General features: G+C 44.4%; 2 protein-coding genes across 2 annotated transcripts; one reads left to right on the top strand and one right to left on the bottom strand.

Annotated features, from left to right (window-relative positions):
- Positions 1-299: 299 nt before the first annotated feature.
- On the top strand, positions 300-20,091 carry LOC135710663 (UV excision repair protein RAD23 homolog B-like). Its single transcript, XM_065233305.1, has 3 exons — positions 300-437; positions 514-1,062; positions 18,999-20,091. The coding sequence occupies exons 2-3, from the start codon at positions 567-569 to the stop codon at positions 19,565-19,567; spliced, it is 1,065 nt and encodes a 354-aa protein (XP_065089377.1). The 5' UTR covers positions 300-437; positions 514-566; the 3' UTR covers positions 19,568-20,091.
- Positions 20,092-26,025: 5,934 nt separating this feature from the next.
- LOC135710660 (uncharacterized) lies at positions 26,026-27,068 on the bottom strand. The gene is made up of 2 exons (XM_065233302.1): positions 26,438-27,068; positions 26,026-26,367 (listed from the first exon to the last, which is right to left on the bottom strand). The coding sequence occupies exons 1-2, from the start codon at positions 27,054-27,056 to the stop codon at positions 26,030-26,032; spliced, it is 957 nt and encodes a 318-aa protein (XP_065089374.1). The 5' UTR covers positions 27,057-27,068; the 3' UTR covers positions 26,026-26,029.
- Between the last annotated feature and the right edge of the window lie 201 nt (positions 27,069-27,269).

Here is a 27,269-nt window from a genome sequence, read left to right as displayed (position 1 = left end):
TAATTTGATTTTTGGCATGTAATTTCGTTCAGTGAGTGAGTCATCGATGAAAGTTTCCGTGTTCCAAACATCCAATTATTTGTGTAAGTCTGGCTGTATTCTCAGTTCGTTCACCTAACCGTGCACACCTTCTGACCACTCCCTCGTCACGCGAAAGTTTTTGTCACGCAGTCAAGCAAAAGCAAGACAACACATACGCATCAACATCACACGAGCACCCATTATGCCGCATCAATCCCCTTGGGCAAGAGCGAGAAAGCAACAATCCAACTACGGCCGTCTGTCAGTCGCCGTGCGCCGTGTTCCACCGTTCGAACAGCGAGCTGTCAGATTGGAAATATGAAAATCATTTACGAGTGCAAATTCTGACCCAAACTGCGGGACAAATAAAATTGCGTTTCACCGAGTCACCAATAGCGATATTTTCCCCGCGGAAGGTAAGTTCTAACTGTTCCGCCGGCGATGCGATAGAATTCCTCCGCGGAAGCTAATGGGACATGTGCTTTTTTGCAGAGCATTATTTCCAGCTAGCGCGATAAAGGAACAATAAACTCCGGAGCAGCACCATGAAGATCACCATCAAAACATTGAAGCAGGAGGCGTTCCACATCGAGGTGGACGTCGAGAAGGACACGGTCAAGTCGCTGAAGGAGAAGTTCTTCCAGGTAAGCAAACAGGACTACCCGGTCGAGCGGCAACGGTTGATCTACCTGGGCAAAATCATGGAAGACGAACAGCCGCTCAGCCACTACAACCTGGACGATAAGAAGTTTGTTGTGGTTATGAACAAGAAGCCCACGACGGCTCCGGCAGAACCGGCTGCTGCAGCGGCATCCAGCTCCAGTACGGCGGCGACGCCCGCAGCGGCCAGTGCCGAAAAGGCAACGACAGTCAAGAGCGATTCCCAGCCGGCTGCCGCGGCTACGGCAACGGCTAGTACTGCTGCTGCCGCCACGAAAGCAACCGAAGAGAAGCCCAAGGAAGAGGAGAAACCGAAGGAGGACAAAAAACCGGAGGAACCTCCCCAGGATGATATCCAGATCAAGATTCAGCGGATAACGGGTGAGTGGCTTTTGGGGGATGTGATTTTTTTTTGTTTTGGCTATGGGTTCGGACCAGTTTGGACGTGTTTGGTCACGTTGTTTCGGGTTGTGAAATTGGGAGAGTGGTATATTATAATAGAGTCAGAATTTGATTAACAAATCATCATGGAAATTACTTAAATACCTGATTACGTATTCAGCTAATGGAAAAAAAACTAAATGGAAGTTTTGTCGAGTCGATTAAACGAACCGCATTGAGGTAAAAGTGAAACAATGAAACAAAGAATTCATTTAAGTTTTTCCGACCGACCAGCACAAAGGACAAGCATTTCAAATTTTGTGCTACAAAGGAAACCCGTGAAAATTTGTTTTGTGCCTCAAACTAGTTACGCTCACTTAAATATTCTGAGTATCTATACAGTAGTGCATAGGACCAACGTGAAGGATTTCCATCATAAGCGATTGTTTGCTTCTTTTACTTCTTCGTTGAGACTTCGTCGCCTTAGGACTGTCTCGGCTGGCGGGTTCCGATTTGCAGAATTCGTTTATTTCCACCCGTTCTTACTTTCTCGAATTTCCGTTGATGTCTTCTGCTGATGACATTGACGAAGGAGCTCCGCATTCGAGATCCAATTGTGAGACCACTAAATCACCGTTTTCCCCGTTTCCCCAAATCGAGCATCACGTCCATTCTTAGTCATGTTATGTCGGGTAATCAACATGCAATGAAGGTGAAGATTTTACGGAGTCGTAAGACAATCGTGGGACATTCTATAGAATCACACAAGAAGATGGACAACCACGCGGATATCCGAACCCGATTGATTACGAAAAGAGAATCAGGCGAAGCAGTGTTCCCGAGTAAAAGTGCAGCCAGCAAAGTCACGTTGGAGAAAAGTACCACCGAATCGTGAATCATAAGCAGAATACTCAAATGGTGGAAAGTAAGTAGGTATTACTTTAGCGGCGCCGGTCGTGTAGTGGTAAGCGTGATTACCTCTCACCCCAGCAGGTCTGGGTTCAATCCCAGTCGGCGCCGCCGGGATTTTATGAGGCATAACATCTCTGATCACGTCTTCCTTCGGAAGGGATGTAAAGCCGTTAGTCCCCGGTGCATGAGTTGATTGGTCTACAAGTAGGGTCCTGCTGTGGGAGCTGCCTCCTTGGCGTCGGTAGCATTGGTGCTCAGCACGGAAAACAAGATCGACGAAAAATAAATCAAGAAAAAAAAGGTAGTTCCTTGAGTTGTGTTCGTCCATTGATGAAGCCGTGAACTACTTTGTCGAGGTTGTGAGCCGAGCAATATCTGATTGTGTATGCTTCTGCATGGTCTAATGCTCGCTTATGAATATACAACCGTTTTCTATGCAAGACGTATGCAGACCAATCTCCGGTGTAATCCTAAGCTATTCTGGACGTTTGCGAAGACAAGAAGGAACGAAGATGGGCTACCAGTTGCGAAGCGATAACAAAATCCAACACTTTAGAAAAATTTAACCTTCTGGCAGAGCATTTCAAGAGTGTTTTCAACGACTCAACGGCATCGTTAAGCCAAGTTGCTGGAAGGATCAGAGATTCTCCCAGAAATGTGTTCAGCTTTGGTATTTTCACGGTCACATTGAACCTTGTCCACTTTGCCATCCAGAAGCTGAAATTCTCAAACGCTGTTGGTCCTGACGGCATTGTGACAGGAGCACTGACGACTTCACTCCTACCCGTTAATTCAAGCCATCAGGATTGCCACCCTAGCTAACACCACATTGTGTTGGATACCCGGCCACTGCGGCATTAAAGGCAACGAGGAAGAAGACCGTCTCGCTTGCCTTGGCCGAAGCTCCGAAGCATGGGACCTCAACATACCACGTTCTGATTCTGAATCTGTGATTACCAGCACTGACTGGATTGGCGGACGGAGTGGTGGCTGCAACTTGCGGAGCTAGGCTGCTACTAATAGCTTCACCTGGGCCGGAAACGCCGATACCTACACCTGCTCGAGACCGCGATCCGTCGGTGTATTGGTGCGTGTAGTTAGGGTATAATCCTGTGTTTAGTTATACAACCGATCTTCTCAAAGCCTGCTTTAAAATTTTCCTGAATCCGGTTGTCGATTTTAATTTGGGGATGCGGCCAACTTCAATCTCCAAGCCAGTGAGTTCACTGGGGGGGAGATCCACGTTGACGGACGTACGAAGGATTCTTTTCCCCTTCTCGAGGAGCGTCTTCAGCGTCCGTGGTTTTAGCGGAGAAGGTAGCGGTCTTGTGTGTGAGGAACCGGAAAGGGAGTATTCCCGCTTCGATGCAGGTTGCATCGGCGGGCGTCGACGGGAGAAGGCTGTTGAAGAAGCAGTTGAAGGTCGGAGCGAGGGTTTGAATCAGTTTTTCAGCGGCTGAGGCCGAGGACTACGACAGCTGACCTTTACGGATTGAAAGTGAGGTTCAAAATAAAGCTTCTCGGTCAATGAGGACGCACAAGACCTTTTATGTTTTCCTCAGCGGGATGGCAGTGTTGTTAATTTTGATCGGTGGTCCGGTTACTCGATGTTGAGAGGAGCTGACGTGGCACCTGACGTTCATCCGGCCGACGGAAACCACGAGGACGTCATCGGCGTAGACGAAAATGAATATATTGCGTGGAAGTCGATTGAAGACTCCGTTTATAGCGATCAAGATCAGCGTTACAGCGATTACCGACCCCTGGGGAACACTCGTGCCGTGACCGCGTGTCGTCAACCATGACGTAGAACTTATTGGAATGGCCATAGATCGTGGGAATAAAACACTTGTGTATCCTACGATGTACAAAACTATAAGAGAGTGAATGTTTCTTAGAGCAACCGTAAAGGCCCAAGCGCAATGACAGCGGAAGCATAAAGGCAGCGGCAGCGGAAAAGTCCGATCTGAGTAAGCCTACTTGTAGGATTGGAAACTAGTTAGAACCAAATCGACATCGGTTAGGCTTCTGGATGTCATTTGTGACAACTGTCAAACTTTCCGTTTCCGTTCAGCTTCCGTCCACATTGCGTTTAAGCAGACCCCTTTTTTTTTACTTTGAATGATCTATATTTCTTGTATTTGTTTGGTTTACATGTATGAATTTTCAAGTGACACAGATGCGTCTTTTCAACTTTAGTTATTTTGAAATTTTTAATTATTATTTACTGTTCCTAGTCCTATCAGGCCTGTTAAAGTATGACCACCTTAGTGGGATTGGTTTGTTTTGAATTGGGAAAAAGAGACTACTTAAAACTACTATTTACAGCTACAACTAATCTACAACTACTATATACACCTAACCTACTATATAATAAACTAGGCAGAGCAATTGGAAAAGAACTTCTTTATTGAATGAAGGTTTGTGAAGGAATGAATAAATTAGTGACACGAATCTTCATGGGTTGCTACATGCTTGTTGTTTGGACAGAGTTGATCGGTTGCTACTCAACATCCCCGCTCAACCGAACAATCCCAGCTTTTCTCGAAGAAATGTGAACGGTCCTCTTGGCAAGGCCTTCGTGAATATATCAGCTGCTTGCTCATTGGTCGGTACGTACATTATCTTGAAAGCACCTTCTTGAATCTTCTCGCGCATGAAGTTGTATCGAATACACACAGAGAAATGATTTTTAAATTCAAATGGATATATTGTTGGCTCAGGGCCTAATATATTTTTGGTATTGATTCAAATATAATATTCGGTTAATTCAAAGAAAAATATTTTTGAATCAACAAACCGGTTGTAGAGTCAATAATCTGTTTGTTGATTCTAAAAACCATTTTGTTGATTCAAAAATATGTTTCGTTGAAATAGTGATACAATACGTTTGAATCAATAACAAAATACATTAGGCCCTGAAACAAAAATCCATTTTTCTGCGTGTATCTATGTGCTTCATATGTCTATGGTCTCGGGGCTCCTCAGCTATTCGAATGCAAGATTGATTATCTTCAAATATTGGTATGGGATGCTCGAACGTAGAACCAAATTCGCACAGCAAGTTACGCAGCCATATTGCTTCACACATCGCTTGACTAAGGGAAACATATTCCGCTTCTGTTGACGACAGAGCTACAGTTGCTTGCTTCTTTGTATTCCAGGATACCGTCGCACCATAAACTTGGAAAACGTTCCCGGAAATTGATTTTCTGTCCTCTCGATCATTGCCCCAGTCGGCATCGGCATAACCCTTCAAAGGAATCGCATCTTCTCGTCGCTGATAGACTAAACCAAAATTGATCGTCCCTTTCAAGTAGCGCAGCAGTCGTTTCAGGTGGTTCCAATGGGTGTCAGTAGGGAAAGCTTGAAATCTGCTGAAATAACTTACAGCTGCGCTTATGTCCGGCCTTGATGATATCGTCAAGTAGGTCAGACATCCAATCAATTCGCGATACGGGTGTGTTGTTGGGTTGTCATCCTTGTTGGTGTCCAGCTTCAAATTCGGGTCCATTGGGGTACTAACGGGGTTACAATCCTCCATACCAAATCTTCTCAACATGTCTGCAATGTATTTCGGTTGGCTGATCTTCATTCTTCCAGTCTTGAAATTTCGTTCGACCTTCAACCCCAGATAGTGTTTCAGTTCACCCATGTCCGTCATTTCGAAATTCTTGGTCAACATCGTTTTGATTTCTGCTACAGAATCCAGTGAGTTCGAGACAATGATGATGTCATCCACGTACAATAGTATGTACATTACAGTCTTTTCTTGTCGCTTCCAATACAAACAGCTATCCAATTTTGATCGTCGAAATCCGAGCTTCAGTACATACGAATTGAACTGTTCGTTCCAACTCCTCGGAGCTTGCTTTAACCCGTATAACGACTTCTTCAAATGGCATACTAGTTGAGGATTGTCGCTCTGCAGTCCTTCAGGTTGACGCATATAGATGTCTTCCTTCAGCAGGCCGTTCAGGAATGCCGTCTTCACATCCATCTGGTGCACATGGTACTGCGCCTGATTCGCCACTGCAAGCAACACCCGAACAGTAGTAATCTTCGCCACAGGAGCATATGTTTCATTATAGTCGAATCCTTTCCTTTGAGAATAGCCCTTCGCTACGAGGCGTGCCTTGAATCGATCCACGTTTCCAGCTTCATCACGTTTGACTTTGAAAACCCACTTGCTGTCGATGATATTCTTGCCTGGTGGTTTCGGCACTAGCTCCCATGTTCCGTTCTTCCGCAATGAGTCAAGCTCGCTGTCTATGGCATCTTTCCAGTCCGACCAGTCGCTTCGCTCCTTCAGTCCAGCTATTGTCGAAGGTAGGTTGTCCACGTACGCCTCTGCACTAAGTGCATACGCCATCACGGAATCATCAATGGTCTCGGTAGCACCTGCAAAACTTTGATCGGCAGAACTCGTCCCAAAGCTGGTAATGAAATCAAGGAACTTACCGGGAATTCTGCGCTCCCGTCCGCTATGCCTCGTGAGCACTTCTGCCGAGCAGTTGTCACGTTCTGGTTGCGAAGGGAGCGCGCCGGTTGGTTCCTCCTCCTCGTCAACAACTTGAACGTCGATTGGTTCCTCCAGCTCGTCAATCACTTGAACGTCTGCGGTTGGTGCTTCCATCTCGTCTTGAACGTCTTCTGTTTCTAGTTGTTCCTCTCGGCAATCATTATCTCCAAATGGCATCGGCATCGACTTCACTGTAGCTTCAACGACTTGTCGCTCGTCGAACACAACATCACGAGACGTGAATATCTTCCTCGTTCTAGGGTCCCAAATGCGATATCCATTCGTTGTGTATCCTACCATCACATTCTTCGAGGTTTTAGAGTCCAGCTTGTCACGTTTTTCTTTGGGTATCCACGTATACGCAATCGATCCAAAAACGCGCATCTTGTCCACGTTTGGTTTCTTGCCATACCAGATTTCATATGGAGTTTTCTTTTCTTGAAGAGCAGACGTCGGACTTCGGTTCAACACATATGCAGCAGCCTGCACAGCTTCGCCCCACATTGATTTAGACAATTCAGCATCTTGCAGCATCGACCGGGCCTTCTCCGACAGTGTTCTATTCATCCTTTCTGATACTCCATTTTGTTGTGGACTGTACGGCACCGTGAATTCCAGTTGAACTCCTTCAGCACGACAGAAACATCGAAACGATTTGCTTCTGTATTCTCCTCCGTTATCGCACCTGAGCCTAGCTATTTTCACGCCGAAGAATGCTGTCACCTGGGCATGGTAACGCTCGAACATCTTTTGAACTTCGTCCTTTGACTCCAACAAATAGACTACGGTGAAGTGGCTAAAATCATCGATGAACGTTACATAATATCGCTTTCCGTTCCAGGTAGTCGGAGTGAATGGTCCGCACACATCCGAGTGGACCAATTCTAGCAGTCGGCTTGAACGTCGTTCCGTCGATTCTTCAAATGCTTGCCTAGTCTGCTTCCCAGCCAAACATATTTCGCAGATACAACTATTTGGCCAGTCTTGAATTTTCGAAGAAGTTTCAACCATCGCATTCTTCCACAGACTCTTCAGATTACCTGCGCCAAGATGACCATACCAACGGCGCCGGTGGTGTAGTGGTAAGCGTGATTACCTCTCACTCCAGCAGGCCTGGGTTCAATCCCAGTCGGCGCCGCCGGGATGTTCTGAGGCATAACATCTCTGATCACGCCTTCCTTCGGATGGGAAGTAAAGCCGTTGGTCCCCGGTTCATGAGTTTGATGGGTCGATAGGTAGGGTCCAGGTGTGGAAGCTGCCTTCCTGGCACGTCGGTAGCATTGGTGCTCAGCACGGAAAACAAGATCGACGGAAAAAACAAACCAAAGAAAAAAAAAAAAAAAAAAAAAAAAAAGATGACCATACCTTCTATGCCACAAATCGAACCCATCGCTTTTGAACACCATCGCACTTGCGCATCCTGCCTCACTTCCGTCTCGGACAAAAATATCTAACGCATACAATTGACCCAATCGCCGACCAGTACAGACAATACGACCGTCCTTTTCTATAGTCACCTTTCCGCTGACGATCTTGACTGTCATATCATTATCTTCCAATCTCCGCACCGAAAACAGGTTGCATTGTAGCTCCGGCACGTATAATACCTCGTTTACCACGGCAGGTTGCTTCTTTCCATCGACCAGCATATCCACTCTTACGGTACCAGCGGTTTCAGCAACAATAACTTGGCCAGACTTCGCAACAGCTATGTGCATTTTACGCTTCAACGAATGTAATTCTTCGAACAACGATTGTCTTTCAACATGTGATCAGTGGCGCCTGAGTCCAGGAACCACTCTATCTTCCGATTCTTCGACGAAGTCAGCAATGCACCACTGCCAGCGCTCGTAGTCGCAATGAAGGCCACCTCATTTTCGCTCGTAACATTCGCTCCAGCTTTCTGCCGTCGTCCAAATTTGCCTCCAGATTTCCAGTTCTTCTCTCGATCCTTTCTGTCGACTTGACGGTTCTCAGGACATTCAGCACGCTTGTGTCCAACACGACCGCAACCGTAACACTTGTAGCCAGCTTTTCTTCCAGCGAACGCAGATTCACCACTGCCGTTTTCTTCGTAATTCGTTGAACACTTACCGGACCGCTTCACTTGCTCATCCAACAAACGTTTCTTGACGTATTCGAGAGTTAATTGATCGGGCTGAATGGTTTCCAAGGCAGTAATCAGAGCTTCATAAGATTTCGGCAGGGCTAACAAAAGTTGACAGACGACGTCTTCTTCTTCAGTCTTCACTCCTGCAGCTTTCATCTCACGAAGTACCTTCTCGAACTGGAGCAAAAATGACTTGACGTTCTCTTCTTCCTTGAGCCGCAACTCTTGAAACTGCTTCCGTAAGAATAGTTTTCCAGCGATTCCGACCCTTTCAAAGGCGTTCTTGAGCGCATCCCAAGCTTCCTTCGCAGTTCTCTTATCCTTCACATATTCCAGCTGATCTTCGGCTATACGGTGAATTAACAGGTTCTTGCATTTTCTGTCCTTGGCCATCCGCTCGTCCAGTAGCTTCTTCTTCCGCTGCTTCTCTTCAGCAGTATCACCCGGAAGTTCCCTCGCGTACTCTTCGTCAGCAACAGCCTTCTCCAGACACTCCAGCAAGCCTTTGTCTTCCATCAATACTTCTATTCTGAACTTCCAGTTCCCGAAGTTTTCGCCGTTAAACAGCCAGAGTTTGTCGTCGCTCATCTTGAAGTCTTCTTCCGTACGAATCAAACGACCGTTACTTCACTATCGATTCCGGTTCCGCGCTGGGCCCATAACCTAATAAACTAGGCAGAGCAATTGGAAAAGAACTTCTTTATTGAACGAAGGTTTGTGAAGGAATGAATAAATTAGTGACACGAATCTTCAGTCCGCATCGTGCTCTCTTGCCGTGCGGATCTATTTGCTTTTTGCTTAAGGAAGTGTTACTACTACCTAAAGCTACAACAAATTTAAACAGCACTTTTCAGTGCTCAACCTATAAAAATTTTCTACCTTGTTCAACTCCTCTTATTCCTCTTCGATCCTTGTTTGGACCCTACCCGAGGTAATCCTTCTTGGATATCGATTTAGAAAATTCCTCTTCGATCCTTCAGATTCTTATAGTAATCTGCTTGGAAGTCGATTTGGATAATCGCATAATCGCACTTTTCAGTGCTCAACCTGTAAAAATTTTCTACCTTTTTCAACTCCTCTTATTCCTCTTCGATCCTTGTTTGGACCCTACCCGAGGTAATCCTTCTTGGATATCGATTTGGAAAATTCCTCTTCGATCCTTCAGATTCTTATAGTAATCTGCTTGGAAGTCGATTTGGATAAAAAATTTACTGCCGCCATGGCGCCTAAACGCAAAAGAAAGGGGCAAACTCTTGACCCCCCTTCTGAAGAAATTAATTTGAGTAATCAATTTGATTTGCTCACGGATGATGAGAATGATCCATCATCCAAGAAAAATTCTAGTAAACTTTCCCGGCTTAATGCCAAGAAGGAAAAGATTCCCCCTATTGTGATAACCACTACCGATTTCCATGCTCTTCGCATGGAACTTTTGAATTTCGTGAAAGTTAAGTTTTCACTACAAATTGGACGTCGGGGTGAATGCCGTGTATTGGCTGAAACCTTGGACGGATTTAAATGTCTTCTCAAGTATCTTACTGAGAAGAAGCACAAATTTTTTACTTACGACACCAAAACTGAACGTGTGTTCAAGGTTGTCATGAAAGGACTGCCCAGTGGTGAATCCCTGGATCAGATCAAAGATGAACTGGCAAAATTACTTGGAGTTGTGCCACTCCAAGTAATCAAAATGAAAATGAAATCCCGTCCTGGCGATTCGCGCAACGGGATTTCTAATGATTTTTATTTAGTTCACTTCAAGTCTAGTGAACTAAACAACCTTAAGGCCTTAGAAAAAGCTAGCCTTATGCTCCATGTCCGAGTGAAGTGGGAACACTTCAGGAAGACTGGAGGAAATTTCCAAAACCTCACTCAGTGCCGTAAGTGCCAGGGATGGGGTCACGGAACTAAAAATTGCTACATGCCAGCTAAATGCATGAATTGTGGTGATTCCTCTCACGCAAAGGACGACTGTCCTGTGAAGGAAGATCCTAAGAAATTTAAATGTTCAAATTGTGGTGAAAACCACAAATCCAATTTTTGGGAATGTAAGACTCGCAAAGCGATCCTACAATCTCGTTCTAACCGTCAGGTAGGAAAGGCTCCACGTTTCCGACCAGGTACAAATTCCTCTGCTGTTAACAACGGTCAGCGAGGAACAAATTCTACATTCGTACCCGTAGGTACAAATATCACCCCTGCTTCAAATGTTTCATCTGTACCTACTCCCCTCGCTGCTAACAATGTTCAGCGAGTTAATGGAGCTACCTATGCTGCTATTGCAGCGGGTAGAAATCAAAATACTAACCAACGTTCTAACGGAAATTTTGACAATTTTGACTTAGGAAGCATTACTGCTCCTAAAATGGAATTTTTACAGAAATCATTAATTGACATGATTTCTGATATGCTTAAATCTAACTCCATGTTTGATGCTATTCAAACTGGAGTAAAATTTGCAAATAATATTTTCATGACTTTAAAATTCAGTAATGGATTTTAAAGCATTAAACATTTTAAATTGGAATGCTCGATCTCTTAAAGATAATGAAGACGAGCTATTTAATTTTTTGAGAGTTCATAACGTGCATATTGCCGTTATAACTGAAACGTTCCTTAAACCTGACCATAAGGTTAAGAAGGACGCAAATTACTTGATTTATAGAAATGATCGTCTTGATGGACCCTGTGGTGGCGTTGCCATAATTATTCATAGACGAATCAAGCATAAAATTCTTTCTTCATTTGAAACCAAAGTTTTTGAAACTTTGGGAGTTTCTGTTGAAACAAAATTTGGACAACTTACGTTTATAGCTGCCTATTTGCCATTCCAATGCGTAGGCCAGCAAAAGAATTTTCTCAAGGGTGACCTCCAGAAACTTACCCGTCATAGGTCTAAATTCTTCATTATTGGTGATTTTAATGCAAAACACCGCTCATGGAATAATGCTCAAAGCAATTCCAATGGTAATATTCTGTTTGATGATTGTTCTGCAGGTTATTACACTATTCAATATCCAAACAGCCCAACATGCTTTTCTTCTGCAAGAAATCCCTCAACTATTGATTTGGTCTTAACTGATTCATGTCATCTTTGTAGCCAATTGGTTACCCATGCTGACTTCGGTTCTGATCACCTTCCAGTAACTTTTGAAATATCCCAAGAAATAATTTCTAATCCCAACAGCTTTACTTTCAATTACCATAGGGCTGATTGGGAGCAATATCGAACATTTATGGAATATAACTTCGATCCAAACATTCCTTTGCAAACCAAAGATGAAATTAATTATGCTCTTGAATCTCTGACTACTTCTATAGTTGAAGCAAGAGCTGCCTCAGTACCAAAATGCGAGGTTAAATTCGATTCAATTATAATAGACGATGATCTTCAGCTCTTGATCCGTCTTAAAAATGTCCGTAGGAGACAATTTCAAAGAACACGCGATCCTGCCATGAAAGTTATCTGGCGGGATTTGCAAAAACAAATTAAAAAGCGATTCTCTGCCCTGAGGAACAAAACTTTTGAACATAATGTTTCTAAATTAGACCCGAGTTCCAAACCCTTTTGGAAACTAACAAAAATTTTGAAAAAACCTCAAAAGCCAATTCCAGCGCTTAAAGAAGGTGGTAAAATTTTGATCACAAATTTGGAAAAAGCTCAGAAACTTGCTAAGCAATTCGAGAGTTCCCATAATTTCAGTTTGGGTCTTACTAGTCCTATTGAGAATCAGGTTGCTCGGGATTATCTGAATATTTTCTCTCGGGAAAATATTTTTGATGATTCCTGGGGGACTGATTTGGACGAAGTAAGGTCTATAACTAAAAAGTTTCAAAATATGAAAGCTCCAGGTGATGATGGAATTTTCTATATCCTCATCAAAAAACTCCCAGAGAGTACCTTGTCTTTCTTGGTAAAATTATTTAACAGATGTTTCCATTTGGCATACTTTCCTGATAAATGGAAAAATGCAAAAGTTGTTCCAATTTTGAAGCCGGATAAAAATCCAGCTGAAGCTTCTAGCTACCGTCCAATAAGTTTGCTTTCTTCAATAAGTAAACTTTTTGAAAAGATAATTTTGAATAGAATGATGCTTCACATCAATACGAACTCAATTTTTGCAGATGAGCAGTTTGGATTTCGCCATGGGCATTCAACTACTCATCAACTCTTGAGAGTTACCAATTTAATTCGTTCAAACAAATCTGAAGGCCACTCAACTGGAGTTGCTCTTCTAGACATAGAAAAAGCATTCGACAGTGTTTGGCATGAAGGTTTGATTGCTAAATTGAAAAAGTTTAATTTTCCACTTTACATTATGAAATTAGTTCAAAATTATTTAACTGACAGAACTCTGCAGGTAAATTATCAAAATTCCAAATCTAATCGACTACCTGTTAAAGCAGGAGTTCCTCAGGGTAGCATTCTTGGGCCTATATTGTATAACATTTTCACTTCGGACCTCCCTGATTTGCCTCAGGGTTGCCACAAATCTTTGTTCGCTGATGACACAGGCATTTCCGCTAAAGGAAGAGGTCTTCGTGTTATTTGCAGAAGACTGCAGAAAAGTTTAGATATTTTCTCTTCTTATTTACAAAAATGGAAGATTTCTCCCAACGCTTCCAAAACTCAACTTATAATATTTCCACATAAGCCCAGGGCTTCCTTTTTGAAACCTAGTAGTAGTCACATAGTCACTATGAACGGAGTTCCAATTTCCTGGTCAAACCAAGTGAAATATCTTGGATTAATACTTGACCATAAATTAACTTTTAAAGATCACATTGAGGGCATTCAAGCCAAATGTAACAAATATATAAAATGTTTGTATCCTCTTATTAACAGGAAATCCAAACTTTGCCTGACGAATAAACTTCTAATATTTAAACAAGTTTTTAGACCGGCCATGCTTTACGCTGTGCCAATATGGTCTAGTTGTTGCACTACCAGGAAAAAAGCACTTCAAAGGATTCAGAACAAAATTCTGAAGATGATTTTGAAGTTGCCTCCCTGGTACAGTACTACTGAGGTACATAGAATTTCGAATGTTGAGACTTTAGCACAAATGTCCAACAAAATAATTAATAATTTCCGGCAAAAATCGTTACAATCCTCAATTGCAACGATTAATTCCCTTTATACTTAGATAAGATTTAGTTTTAGTTATTTAGTTTTAAGCTATCAATTGTTATACTGACATGCAGGTTTAAAAAACCTGTTTAAAATACTGAATTGCCAAGACAGGAACAATGTAAAAACACTTAGATATATATCATAACAATTAAGGCTGGTAAGTTACTGTAGTAACTGGAGCACCTAGGTTAAAAATGAAATGTAGTTTATTTTGAATTTGGAACAAATAAAGAGTTAAAAAAAAAAAAAAAAAAAAAAAAAAGTGACACGAATCTTCATGGGTTGCTACATGCTTGTTGTTTGGACAGAGTTGATCGGTTGCTACTCAACACTATATACAAATTGCTTATCAAAGCATGTTCTGATGTATTGCATTTCTGTACAAATTTGTTCCTAGTTTCGTTAATTTGAAAATCTACTTTCGGGATGTTAACCTCTTGATGGAGGTCGGAAATGCGGGTATCGAAAGGACGATCTAGGATCATCCTCAACACCCTGTTCTGCGCTACCTGTATTTGGTTCCTGTGAGTTTGTGCACATGATTCCCACACCGGAGCTGCGTAGAAGATCGCAGGCGCAATGATTTGTTTGTAGACAGCCACTTTGTTCACCCTAGAGAGACGAGATCTGCGGCAAATAAGCGGATACAAGCACCTAACTAGATTGGAACACTTTAACTACTGCCCTATCTATGTGCGAGCGGAAAAGGAGCTTTTCGTCAAATAACATACCAAGATATGTTACTTCGGTGGACCACTCAACCCTTGTGCCATCCATTATTACAGTACAAGAGGGAGCCGGTTTTAGTTTGGGAGATTGTCGATGGAGGAACATTATTGATTGGGTTTTGGAGGCATTGATTTTGATTTTCCACGTGTTGGCATAAAAAGCAAAGGCGTCAAGGCATCGTTGAAGTTTGTTTGTTATTTCACGAGGCCTCCTTCCCTTGACGGTTATAGCAGTATCATCTGCGAACAGGAAGAACACGCAACCGTTGCCCAAGGGAGGAATGTCGGAAGTGTAGATGCTGTATAGCAAAAGGCCCAACAGACTACCTTGCGGAACACCTGCTGGGATGGAAAAGGTGTTTGAATTGCAACCATTCAACGATACCTTAAACGACCATTGCTGGAGGTAGTTACGGGTGATTTTTACAAGATGTGGTGGAAAGTTGAAGTTACAAAGCTTGTACACAAGTCCGTCATGCCAAACATTGTCAAACGCCTTTTCAACGTCTAGCAATGCCATGGCTGTAGACTTGGATACAGCTTTGTTACTTCGAATGTTATTCATCACCCGAACTAGCTGGTGATTTGTGGAATGCCCTTTCCTAAACCCAAACTGTTCAGGTAGGAGAATGTTGTTCTCCTCGACAAACTTGAGCAAACGATTGAGAATTAGTTTCTCGAACAATTTGCTCAGCGCTGAAAGGAGGCTGATTGGTCTATAGCTGGAAGGTAGTGATGGATCTTTACCGGGTTTGTGGATTGGTATGATTTTTGCTATCTTCCAGATACTTGGAAAGTAGTGCAGTTCCAAGCATCTGTTGAAGATAGCAGTCAAAAGCGAGTACACTTTCGTGCTCAGCTTCTTCAATACCAAGTTGAATATACCGTCAAACCCGGGAGCCTTCATGTTCTTGGTGTTTTTCAGCGCTGAGCAAATCTGCTCCACTGTAATATTTTCTGCCGGAGGGACGGCACAAGCGGAGGCATCCAAGTTTTACGGTACGCATTGCGTCACCTGATTTTCGAGCGGACTTTGGATAGTTGAGCCAAGCAAATGCGATGTAGCAATATGATTACCAATCGCATTTGCTTTCTCTTGTGGGGTAATGAGCCGATTGTCAGCATTTCCGACTCTGAGAGGAGGAATGGGTTTGGGATGAGTTTTCAGCACCTTGGCTACCTTCCAGAATGGACGGGAGCGGTCATCCAGATTCTGGACAACACGCCCGAAACTTTCATTTCGGAGAGAGTCCATTCTGGAAGCAATCTGCCTGTTCAGATCGGCCATTTCATGTTTTTTGCTCAGATCTCCAGTCCTCTGAAACTGGCGTCTACGCACATTTCTCAAGCGAATCAGTAACTGGCTGTGGGAATCAATAGCAACAAACTTACCATTCACAGGAACTTGTCGAACGCATGTCTCGTCAGCCACGGATATGGCCTGGTGGAGTCCTTCCAGAGCCCGGTCGATGTCCTCTACGGTGTCAAGCGGTGGATTTTCGTTGATGTTCAGGTCTACCACACGTCCAAACTGGACCCAGTTTACGTGGTGGTAGTCTTTTCGTAGGATTGGAGCAGGAGCTATGTTGATGCCGACCTCAGCCACCACCGGTTGGTGATCGGAGCTTAAGTCGTTGATTGCCACCGGCTTGGATAGCCCGAAGTTCGTCAGGAAGAAGTCCAGCGTGGAAGGGTTTCCCGCCGGAGAGATGAATGTCGGTTCATCCGAAAATTGCACTGTATACAGCCCATGCTGCGAGTGGTCGAAGAGCAGACGTCCATTCTGATTCCGCTGATAGTTCCGCCATGCTTCGTGGCGGGTATTTAGATCGCCCCCAATGACGAATCGTGAGCTCGTGCGAGTGATAGCGGTGAGGTCGTTCTTGAATTTCATCCTTAGTCCGTTGCTGGCAGCACACTGACGAGGGCAGTATACGGTGATGAACCGGACGTTTCCGGATAACCTTGCTTCTCCATCTTATCATTACATCCGGTTTTTCCTGCAAATCAGATACTCGATATGTGCGTTTACGTTGAAGGTCCTTGAACAGCACAAATTTATCCATTTCTTTGAACTCAGGATCCGCTCGTTTCAAACTTTGGTAATCATAAACAGTTACCTCCCGGCGAATGTGACTCCTAATAGCCTCCCAAGTTTGCTCCAACACCTCCTCGGGTGAGTTGCCAAAAACATGACATTCCCTGGTAATCACCTTCGCATCCGCTTTACCTTTGTCGTGATGTTGTCCTCGAAAATCCTTCTTGTAGCAGGAAATCATGAAATGAAACGTACTTTCCTCCAATCGTTTACGTTTCGGTGCTGGCAAAACACTTGAAGGATGGTCAGTTTCGGGCTCTTGCTCAGGTTCTGCAGGTTCTGTCTCGTCGTAGTCCGGGAACTTATCAATGTTCCCAATAGGATCGTCTTCGTCAAGAAACTCAGCTGCATAATCGGCATCGGAATCATCCAGCTCCAGGTTTATGCTGCAGTATGAAAGCTGAAAGTGAAAATAAACTTCGTAAATATATATGAAAATAACATTACTATCCGCATTTTCTTTACCGCTTCCATCTCCTTGTTAGTAGTCACTTGATGTTTACAATTTTGAAACAATTTATGAACCGACTAACGAAAAAAAATATATCCATAAATGCGAATGAAAACAAACACACTAACTCAAACGAACCCATAACTGGAAAATTTTCACCCATTTATGAAAAGAGGTTTAACCTAGGGGTTAACTCATTAAAAATTTTTTATGTCCTACCCTTTTAATGAGTGCCTTTTACTAATTTATGAATAACTGTTACCTGTACATTTTACGAGTAACAGCTACTCATTAATTTGGTAAAATTTTGTTTATTTCATGAGCAAAGCCACTTTTTTAATTGCTGTAATTTTATCCATTAATGGGTTCTTTTGAGTTTACATGAGGAGAAAAAAATCTTCTGTTTATTTATCAATCAGTTGTTGGAATATGACGTGTCACTAACACAAAGATAAAAACTTGTGCGCATTTTCATGCGACGTTTCTAAAACTGTCAAAAAGTGAGCGTCGCGTTTTGTTACCAATGAAACAGACAATATTGTCGAAAAAACAATCACGAAACTCTGTGATCAATTTCAGTTCGAAGTTCGACGATAAGTTTAGCAACTATCGGTGTGAAAGCCGAAAACGTAAATTCACAATCGTGATAGCAACGACCGGCGCGTAAACAAGTTGCTAACTAAAATAGCAATGGCTAAAGTTGTCAAACTAGCAGCCCGAATAGCAACGCATTGGTGCGGGTGCTCGAACGAACTGAACTATCGAGCGTTTCAATCCCCAACCGAAGAGTTGCTCCAAAAAGCATCAAAGTAAATTGAACCGAACAAGGGGAGTCCACGTCCTGTTAAAGACCTTCGACATGTCGTGAGAGACCATCTCGATATGGCTGCCGTTGCTCGTGGCTTCCTAGAGGACGTCTCCAAGCGTCGCGTCGTGGAGATGCCATACCCCTGCCGAAATGCATGTTGTCGATTGTCGAGAAGGCAACCGTTCTCGAGGAACTGATTTAGCCTAGAGTCGCCAAGAGAAAAACAGTTGAACTCGCATCACGGTTTTCGAAAGATTCCCTTAATTTTCACTTGGCAACAGAGGACTTCTACATCAACTTCAAATGACTTCTAGCGAGAAAAAAAATAGCGGCTGTAGTAAATCATTATATCAGTGATTTTGTCAAATTATTTTTTTCAAAAAATAGTAGAAATTCTCATTACTGATCATTACCAAACGTATCCCATGACAATTTAATGCTCACTGCGTGATTATGATCATTTCTTCGATTATATTTTATATTTTATTGCAATACCTTTCGTTGACCTCTCATAGCATCGTAATGTTTGTTTACTTTGCACGATAGGTAGCCGGTTTGACAGTTCAATAGGTAGACTTGGCTTCACTCTTGGCGTGACTCGTTATACACCGACTCTAGTTTAGCCTACGATTGATTATCCATTCCATAACTTTGGCCATGCACCAGTCGGTGAGTGAGATAGGGCGAAATTTGGATACTTCGCGGGAGGCTTCATTGGCTTTCGACATGGGCCAAGAAGTCTCTCCTTCCACCTGTCCGGGTACACACAGTTTATTTTTGATTACACAATTTTCGTTGCTCTTTGTATTATTTTCCCTTGCATTTTCTATTTTAAGTACACGATCGTACTTTTCTTTATAATCACTAAAAATTCGTTACTCTGGATGATTCCGGGTCCGGTTAAGAAGGTTCTGAAAGTTAATCTTCCTGAGAGCTACTGTGTACCCCTCCGGGAGTCCGCATTCCGTGTCCATGTCTCAGTGATCAATCAAATGAATCAATCAAATCAGTACAATTGATTTAAAAAATATCAGGACTTTAGAATCAGTTTCTTTTCTAATTTTTTTTTTGACAGCATTGATCGCTACCAGCCCTGAATGCCGCAAAGCTTCTATAAAACTAATATGTTTTGAATCATTCATTTTTTTATCATCTGTTCTCTCCCCTTACCAGAGATGGGCTACTCGGAGGAGGAGGCCCGCATCGCGCTGGAGATCTGCGACAACAATCCGGACCGGGCCGTCGAGTATCTGCTGTCGGAGATTGCGACCAGTTCGATGGGAACGGGAGGTGGAGGTGGCGGCGGTGGTGGCAGTGGTGCCCTTTCCAGTGGCGGTTCCCAGGAAAGCCGATTGGCCTTCCTGCGGGAGCATCCGACGTTCCTCGAGATGAAACGGCTCCTCCAGGACGATCCCAGCCTGTTGCCGCATTTACTGCAGAAAATCCAATCGAGCAATCCGGATCTGATGCGCATTATCTCCGAGAACCAGGTGGAATTTTTGGCCCTGATAAACGAGGGCACCGACGAGCCAACGGGCCGGATGGGTGTCCCCCGGGAGCTGGAAACGACGGCCGCCGCCATGGTGGACAGTCTCACCCAGTCCGACATGGATGCGATCGATCGGCTGAAGGCGCTCGGCTTTCCGGAACATCTGGTTATCCAGGCGTACATAGCCTGCGAACGGAACGAGTACCAGGCGGCGGAATTTCTCGTCTCGCAGACCTTGGACGATGATGAGTAAGCAAAACACAATTTTTCGACTCTTTGCCTCTTTCCATCTATTAAGCGAACAGAAGTAAGTTTGGTTTCGATTTGTTGAAAAAAAAAAGTCTTTGTCACACTTTGTGATTGATTCAGCTCCAAGTTTCTCCGCTATCCGGCCCTATTTTCCTTTTTATCGTTGGTTGATAGTAGAGGTTACGCGTTTCGGGTTTCTCGCCAAATAGGACCATTATTTCCAAGTAGCCGCTGCTGCTCGAAACTATGGCGACGGAAAGAGTGTCTTCTTATTTTCCATTATCCTTTAATTATTCCTTTCTTTTTGTTAAACACAGTTTGCATTACACAACTCAGCGGTTTTCAGCTTAATTGTACTTTTTGAGATGATAATGATGATCGATTAGCTCTGCTACTATAAATTGCTAAAAAAAAAGGAAAACAAACAACTAAACTAAACATTAAAGCACTATCTACGATTATAAAAAAAAAAATGAAAAATTATCCATTCTTGAAATTTTGCCCGAATAAAATTTAAGGATTATTGTACCTCTCGGTTTGTGGTTTTCTACGCTTGTTGCGGCTTGCGGGTAGTGAACGGTATCACGGTCCAATAGCATGCATCGGTCTGCATAAGGTGGCAAATTCATTGATTCGCGCCACGGCAGGCTGCGCAAAGCCAACCTCAAAAAACTCTTTTCTGAACACGTTCTATTCGGAGATTCCACACTAGCTCATATGGAGACCAGACCACAGATGCATTCTCAAGTATGGGCCGAACTAAAGAGCAATATAGGGCCTTCAAGCAGTGAGGGTCTTCGAAATAAATCCCAGTTGACGATTCGCCTTAGAGATGTTGTTGTTTATTGTTTATTGAAAAATTCAACTGACAATTACTGTCTAAATGAATAAAACTTAAACTAAATAGTTACGGTCAACAGTACAGAAAAGGCCAAGTAGCCGATGACGAAACACGTCAGCTGATACATTGAAGTCGAACATATAAAAAAAGTTGTTGAATTGCCGGCTGATTGCTCGAATTGGCTCGTGTTGTGTATAATTCCGGCTCCGTGGTTCCAAAAACAGAAAGTCGTGATGACGAAGAGACCTCTCAGGGGCATACATATTTAGCTGTGACAGCAGTGTTGGGCAGTCAATGTCACCTGTAAGCAGCTTTCCAGCGAACATAGCTTGAGCGACCGTCCGTCTCACCTCTAATGGCTCGATTCCCAGGAGACGGCAACGCTCCTCGTACGGTGGCAAGTTCGTTGGGTCACGCCAGTTGAGGAAACGAAGAGCATATCTCACAAACTTGCGTTGAACGGATTCAATTCTAGTGATCCAGGTAGCATGGAAAGGGCACCAAACAACTGAACTTGACTCCAATAAGGATCGCACAAGCGAGCAGTAAAGTGACCTGAGACATAGCGGGTCACGAAACTCGTCGGCAATTTTGAAAATAAAGCCCAATTGTCGATTAGCTCTGGAGATGATGTCATTGTAGTGGATTCTGAAAGTGAGTCTGCAGTCCAAGGTAACGCCGGGATCCTTTATGTGCTCTACACGAGCAAGACAGCGTCCGTTGAGAACATAGTCAAACATGATTGGTTCGATTTTTCGGTGATAGGAAATAATGTTACATTTTTCTATGCTTAGACTCATCAAATTTCTGGAGCACCAGTCAGCAAAAATACCTAACATATTCTGGAGATCCCAGCAGTCCGACAGGCTTTTAATAATTTTGTAGATTTTCGTATCGTCTGCATAGAAAAGGCGGCATCCTGATGGTATCAGCAAGGCGACATCGTTTAAAAAGATCGAAAATAGTAGCGGTCCTAGGTTACTGCCTTGCGGGACTCCCGAGTTGTTTGAGAAAACATCCGATTCCGACGCGCCAATCTTGACATGTACATAGCGATTCACCAAGTAAGATCTGAACCAATCCACAGCAGTTGACGAGATGCCAAGTATCTCCAGCTTGGCCAGCAAGATACTATGGTCCACCGTGTCAAATGCAGCTTTTAGATCCATATACGCCGTGTCGACTTGCCATCCTGAATCCATGCATCGCAGAAAGTTATAAGTGAACTGCACCAGGTTCGTGGATACGGAGCGCTTCGGGTAGAAACCGTGTTGTTCTGTATCGATATAATTTTTGCAGCGTGCGATCAGAGCACCATTTATGATAATCTCGAACAGTTTTGAGGAGGCACACAGGGAGGTGATTCCACGATAATTTATGACATTCCGTTTATCTATAAGAAAGTTTCCAGCGGCAGGGGAACTCACATTGCTGTGCCGAGAGATTGAATAGCCTCGCAAGTGGAAGGCAGAGATTGGCTACACAACGTTTTAGAACTGATGACGGAATGCCGTCAGGTCCGGAGGCGAACGAGAGCTTCAGTTTGCGTGTTGCGGCTATCACCATGTCTTCTGAAATGCGCGGAATAACGAAACTAAACACACCACGTGGCATCTCAACAGCAGCATCCAGCACTTGTGTTGGCGAAGCGGAGAAATCGTTGAACACTTGCTTGAAATGACGAGCAAACAAGTCGCATTTTTCTCTTTCACTATTAGCCGAGTCATTCCCGAGAAACATGGAACAAGGCAACCCGGATTCCTTCCGTTTTGAGTTGACAAACGACCAAAAACTTTTCGGATTCGTGCGAAGGTTCGCTTCCGTGCGTCTCACGTGTCGATTATAGAGAAAACGATTGTAATTTCGATAACTACGACTCGCAAAATTGAACAGTCGTTTGTAGTACGGCGAGCGAGAGTTACAATACTTTCGGAGGGCGGCAGAGCGTTGACGTTTTAGCACGCGTAGGCGTGGGTTAGACCATGCAGGCTTTAGCGGAGGTCGTCGAGCTGGGACAATGCGGAAAATACTTCCAGTGCAGCACTGAAAAAATCCACTGCATCATTCACGCTAGCGGCAGTTTCGATAAATTACCAATCAATTTCCGCAAGTGCATTGTTCAATGCAACATAATCGGCCCGGCGAAAGTCCCAAAGAGTAGCACTCAGATGACGGCGTAAAAAGAATCGGCGCAGGTAAACTAAATGACACGACGAGAGCGGGATGATCGGCATCTAGATCCATCAGTGGCTCGACCGGCAAGGAAACAGAAGTGCCCGGTAGTGCGGAATCATTTGCCAGGACAAGATCTATTTTTTTGTTTATTAATTTATTTGATAAGGCTCAACCGAATTAACTTTACAGAGCCGAGGATTCTTGGTCACTATACAATACATCTTAAAACTATAGTCAAAAGGTACAACACAATAAACACTTTATCTTCCGCTAACCAAAAAGCCTCCTCCATCAGAACTGGAGCCGCTTCCAGTAGTTTCATTGTATGGCAAATTGTTGTATGCCAACGAGGGTCAGAGCGCGTCCATTGCAGCAATGGACACAAAACGTGGTCAGCACTCACACACTCATCACGAAACGGTTGCTTTCCAAAGTCGACGACACATCGACCGAAAGAACTGCTGATGAAGAACAATGAGAAGGACCACACAATGGTTGCTGTCGAGAAAACAGACGATCGCGTAGCACACATCGAGAGTGGCCTGCTTTTGTCGACAGCCGAGTGAACACTGAGGACAAGATCTAGCAAACGGAAAAGTATTCACTTGTGTGAACCCGTAAAAGTTAAAACCGTCCAAAAGAGCACAGCAAGCAACCGGCATATGCGAAAGCAGTGGATCAATTAATGGTGTGCCACTGTCTGTAAAGCGCCACTGCAGACCAGCTTGATTGTAGTAACCAAATACGAAAGCGGGAGAGCAGGGACTTAATTGTGACGAAATTGACCCTAACGATTCCACATGCTCACGGATGATCGTGCAGTCGTTTTTGCGGTCGGGAGGCAGGTAGATTGCCCCTACAATAAGCTTGCTAGAACTTCCTACGACAATCCACAGCTGTTCCAGTTGACTGTTGACGTACTTACGTAGCTGCAAGTAGATACTGCAATCAGGACTCCGCCACCGCGCGATTTTTGACTGTTTAGGGCAGACCGGTCAGTTCTGAAGACGGAATAGAGTGACCCAAAAAGTTGCGATGAGTGAATTCGGTCGTCCAGCCACGTTTCCGTCAGCACAATCAAATCATATTCGACCTCCGCAACAGCCAGGCAAAACGAGTTGATTTTAGTCCTCAGCCCACGCACGTTTTGGTAGTAGATCTGGAGACCATTCGAGGAGCAATCACGGGAACTAGAAATCGAAAGGACATCAGGAACCGAAAGCTCGGAATCGCTAACATACTCGCCTGAGGTTGCAGTCCGGAAGCCCTCGATACCATCACCGACCACAGGACCGGGACGATGACGATGGCGGATGTCTGCAGCAAGCGCGACTGGGTCGGGAGGTTCGGAAGCTTCCTCAGTGCCTGTTTTAGGGTGTCCCGGATCCGAGGAAAAGCAGGTGGCGGCATAAACTTGCTGGTAGTTGGCAGGACGGATGCATGGACATGATGTGGCTAGTGTGGAGATCGCAGAACCGGAAACACAGCTAGAAGTTGAAGCGGTATCAGGCAAAGGAGAAGCTGAATCGTCAATATACTTGCCAGTAATAGCTGGTTGGAAGACCCCCGACCTACATCTACACTCAGGGCCGAGACGACTATGCAGAGCGCTGGCTGGAATAAGCGCGACTGAGGCAGAGAAATCAGGGGCTTCCAAAGTGCTATCCACGATGCGTCTCGGTGGTGATGGTGGTGGTCCAGAAGCAATAAAGGTAGCAGCATTATTCTTGGAAATCGTGTAAACATCATGAAGCGTTGCACTGGAACACAGAAACTGATCAGGCAAATGACTGTAACTAATGTATGCATACTTGCCTGACGACGATGCTTGGGAGACCTCACCACCGAACTCGACCGCAGGGCCAGAACGACTCTGATGGCAGGAAATAGAACGGCTTTGATGGCGGGAAACAGCTAGCGCGACTGGATCGAGTGGTTCGAGGTCTCCCATAATGCGACAGGCAGTGCGTTCTGGTCTACAGCGCTCCAATTCACAACGCAAAATCCAATTCTGAATCAGCAGGCTGGGTCTAGTCCGGAAATGGGAGTTGAGAACTCGGAAGGTCCCGGAATAGGAGAGATCGTAATGGTAGGCGTGTTCAAACGAGGCAACCACATGTTTTTTGAACCGTCTTCAAATTCACGGAACAAAATTCCTTTCGGCCATGTATCCGATCTAAGAGCAGCTTCGCGTAGTTTGGGATCCATTCCGACTTTGTACGAGATAAAGCTCATACGGCTGATGTCGGATCCTTTTTTGACTAGCGGCACAACCTTAATCGGATCTTCACACTGTACACAACCTTTGACCAGCTTCTCGATTGATTCAGATTTCACGCTAGGACGAATACGAGGAAGGTAAAGCCAAAACAGCCAAGAATAGTGAAGATTGAAGGTCAACTTTGGGTCCAAAAGAACACCAAGATCAGTAATACGTTCTACTCTGCGAAACGTTACATTGTCAATGCAGTAGTCGTAAAGGATTGAACTCTTAGAGCGGTGAAACGTCATCACTGCACACTTTGGAACGCTGATGATGAGCTTATTGCGACGGCACCAATCCACAAACAAATCTAGCAGAGCTTGAAGACGATGACAATCCTCAATCGAGTGAACTATGACGTATATAGCTTAAGATCATCTGCATAAACGAGCTTGCATTTAACTCCCAACGAAGCTGCTACGTCGTTGAAGAATAACGTAAACAAAAGTGGACCCAGGTTACTTCCCTGAGGTACTCCAGAGGTGATTGTAAACGTATAAGAGAGACAAGATCCTAGTCGTACTCGAAGAGTTCGTCTAGGCAAGTAGGAATGTAACAACGACCAAAGTTGCTCAGACGATCCTAGTCTGGAAAGCTTGCATAACAAAACCGGCTTTCAGATCAGTATGACATCGACTTGTGCCTTATCCTCCATCACCGCATGTACTGGTGAAATCCAAAAGGTTAGTAGCTCCCGATCTACCGGGAATAAATCCATGCTGGTCAGTTGAAATGTAGTTCTTCGAGCGGTTCAGGACAAATTCGCTCAAGATGATCTCAAACAGTTTGGACTGGCAGTTTACTACTATGGTAAAATCCATAAGCAAACGTCAGACTGTGCGAGAAACATGGCGGACTTCGTACTATCCTTTCACTCCACTGAAAATTCCCATAAGAAACTGTCAATCTTTGCTAGAAGAGACGATGTTTCGGCGGTGCCGTCAACGCCAATAGACCTGCCGATGTAGAATGAATTGAATTTGCAACCTCATTTGTTGCCAGAGTACTAAGCGTTACTACTTAAGTAGTTGTAAAATACTGGGTAATTTATTTCGTTTCGTTCGTACACCAATAAGTTTAAATATAAATATAGTTGAACTATGTACTTGAATTTCGATTATTTCAACGTATGTTTAACATACAGATATTTTTTTCTTCGAATAAATGCTTCAATTCTGCAGTCAAACCTAGTACCGTCTATTGTAGTTCAACAGCGGGCTAGGTCTGAAGATGATCCGCGTACGTTCGGCCACATCGTCGTCGTATCGCCGCAGGAACCGATCACCAACCGAATGCGCCGGATAGTCGTACTGGTACTCGCGTGGATCTTCGTACACCGTGATGGGCGCATGCGGTGCCGTCTTGAACATCGGTCTCGGTTCGTGGAAGGTGCGTCGCTGGAACAGCTCATCGTAGTTGCGCACCGGAACCATCGGCGGAAGGCCCGGGTAGATTTCCTGCCCATAGTTGTGCACGTGATGATCGCGATCGTCGCGGAATCCGTCACGGTAATCGTGCAGGTTGCCTAGTAGAACAAGATGCTTTATGAATTTCCTAGATTTCAACAGCAACAAAAAAAACCAAACTTCACAAACCTCGATCGGCAGCCGCCTGATGGTGGAAGTCACGAACCCCGCGAAGATCGAATCCTCCGAAACGATCGTCGTATCGATCCCGCAGCTGATCGTTCCTCAGCTCCTTATTGTACAGATGATCGTTATAGTTGTTCCGCAAGTTCTGCCGATTGTCGAACACCTGCTTTCCACCGCGATCGTCCGAGTCTTCGTAGAACGAACTCTTGCTGCCCGATTCGTCCTTGTGATACGAATTCGTAAATCCCGACTTCACCTGCTTTTGATTGTGGGACTTGTCCGCTTCATAGTTCTCCCCAGCCAAGTGCTTCACCTTATCCTGCGATACACCCTGGGAGGCATCCGCTATCCTGTGCCCATTCACTTGGTTGTCCAGTGCGTGATATCGAACCGCATCGGTCGCCGAGTTGATCTTGCCACCTTCATCGAACACATGATCGCGATTAAAGTTACGCAAATCCTTGCCTCCTTCGGACGTTCCCCTGCTGGATGCACCCTTGAGTAGTTTCGATTCCGACACAACTGCCGTACCGTACGGATACCGGTCCGCATAGGGATACGTTAGACCACTTCGCACCGATCCGACTAGGATCAACACCACCGGAACACAGTTTAGAATCATATCGTTTAGACACCACGCGCTTGAAGCAACTAACTTGTACCAGTCGAACAGTGTCGTATATATACGGCAGCGGTGATCAATGATCCAGAAATGAAGCCACAAATCGATCGTGCGTCTTCTCTTGTGACCCTCATTGTATGGCGGGGTGGTCGGGTTTCGCCCTGTCATCGCCCGAGAGGGCGTATTGACGTTTCGTCACAGTTTCGTCGCTTT

Source organism: Ochlerotatus camptorhynchus, unplaced genomic scaffold, assembly GCF_037179485.1.
Source record: "Ochlerotatus camptorhynchus isolate MF236.1 unplaced genomic scaffold, CSIRO-AGI_Acam_v1.1 ptg000397l, whole genome shotgun sequence".
Taxonomy (NCBI): Eukaryota; Metazoa; Arthropoda; class Insecta; order Diptera; family Culicidae; genus Ochlerotatus; species Ochlerotatus camptorhynchus.
The sequence above is the reverse complement of the archived record's forward strand: the minus strand, read 5'-3'. Positions and strand labels throughout refer to the sequence as shown.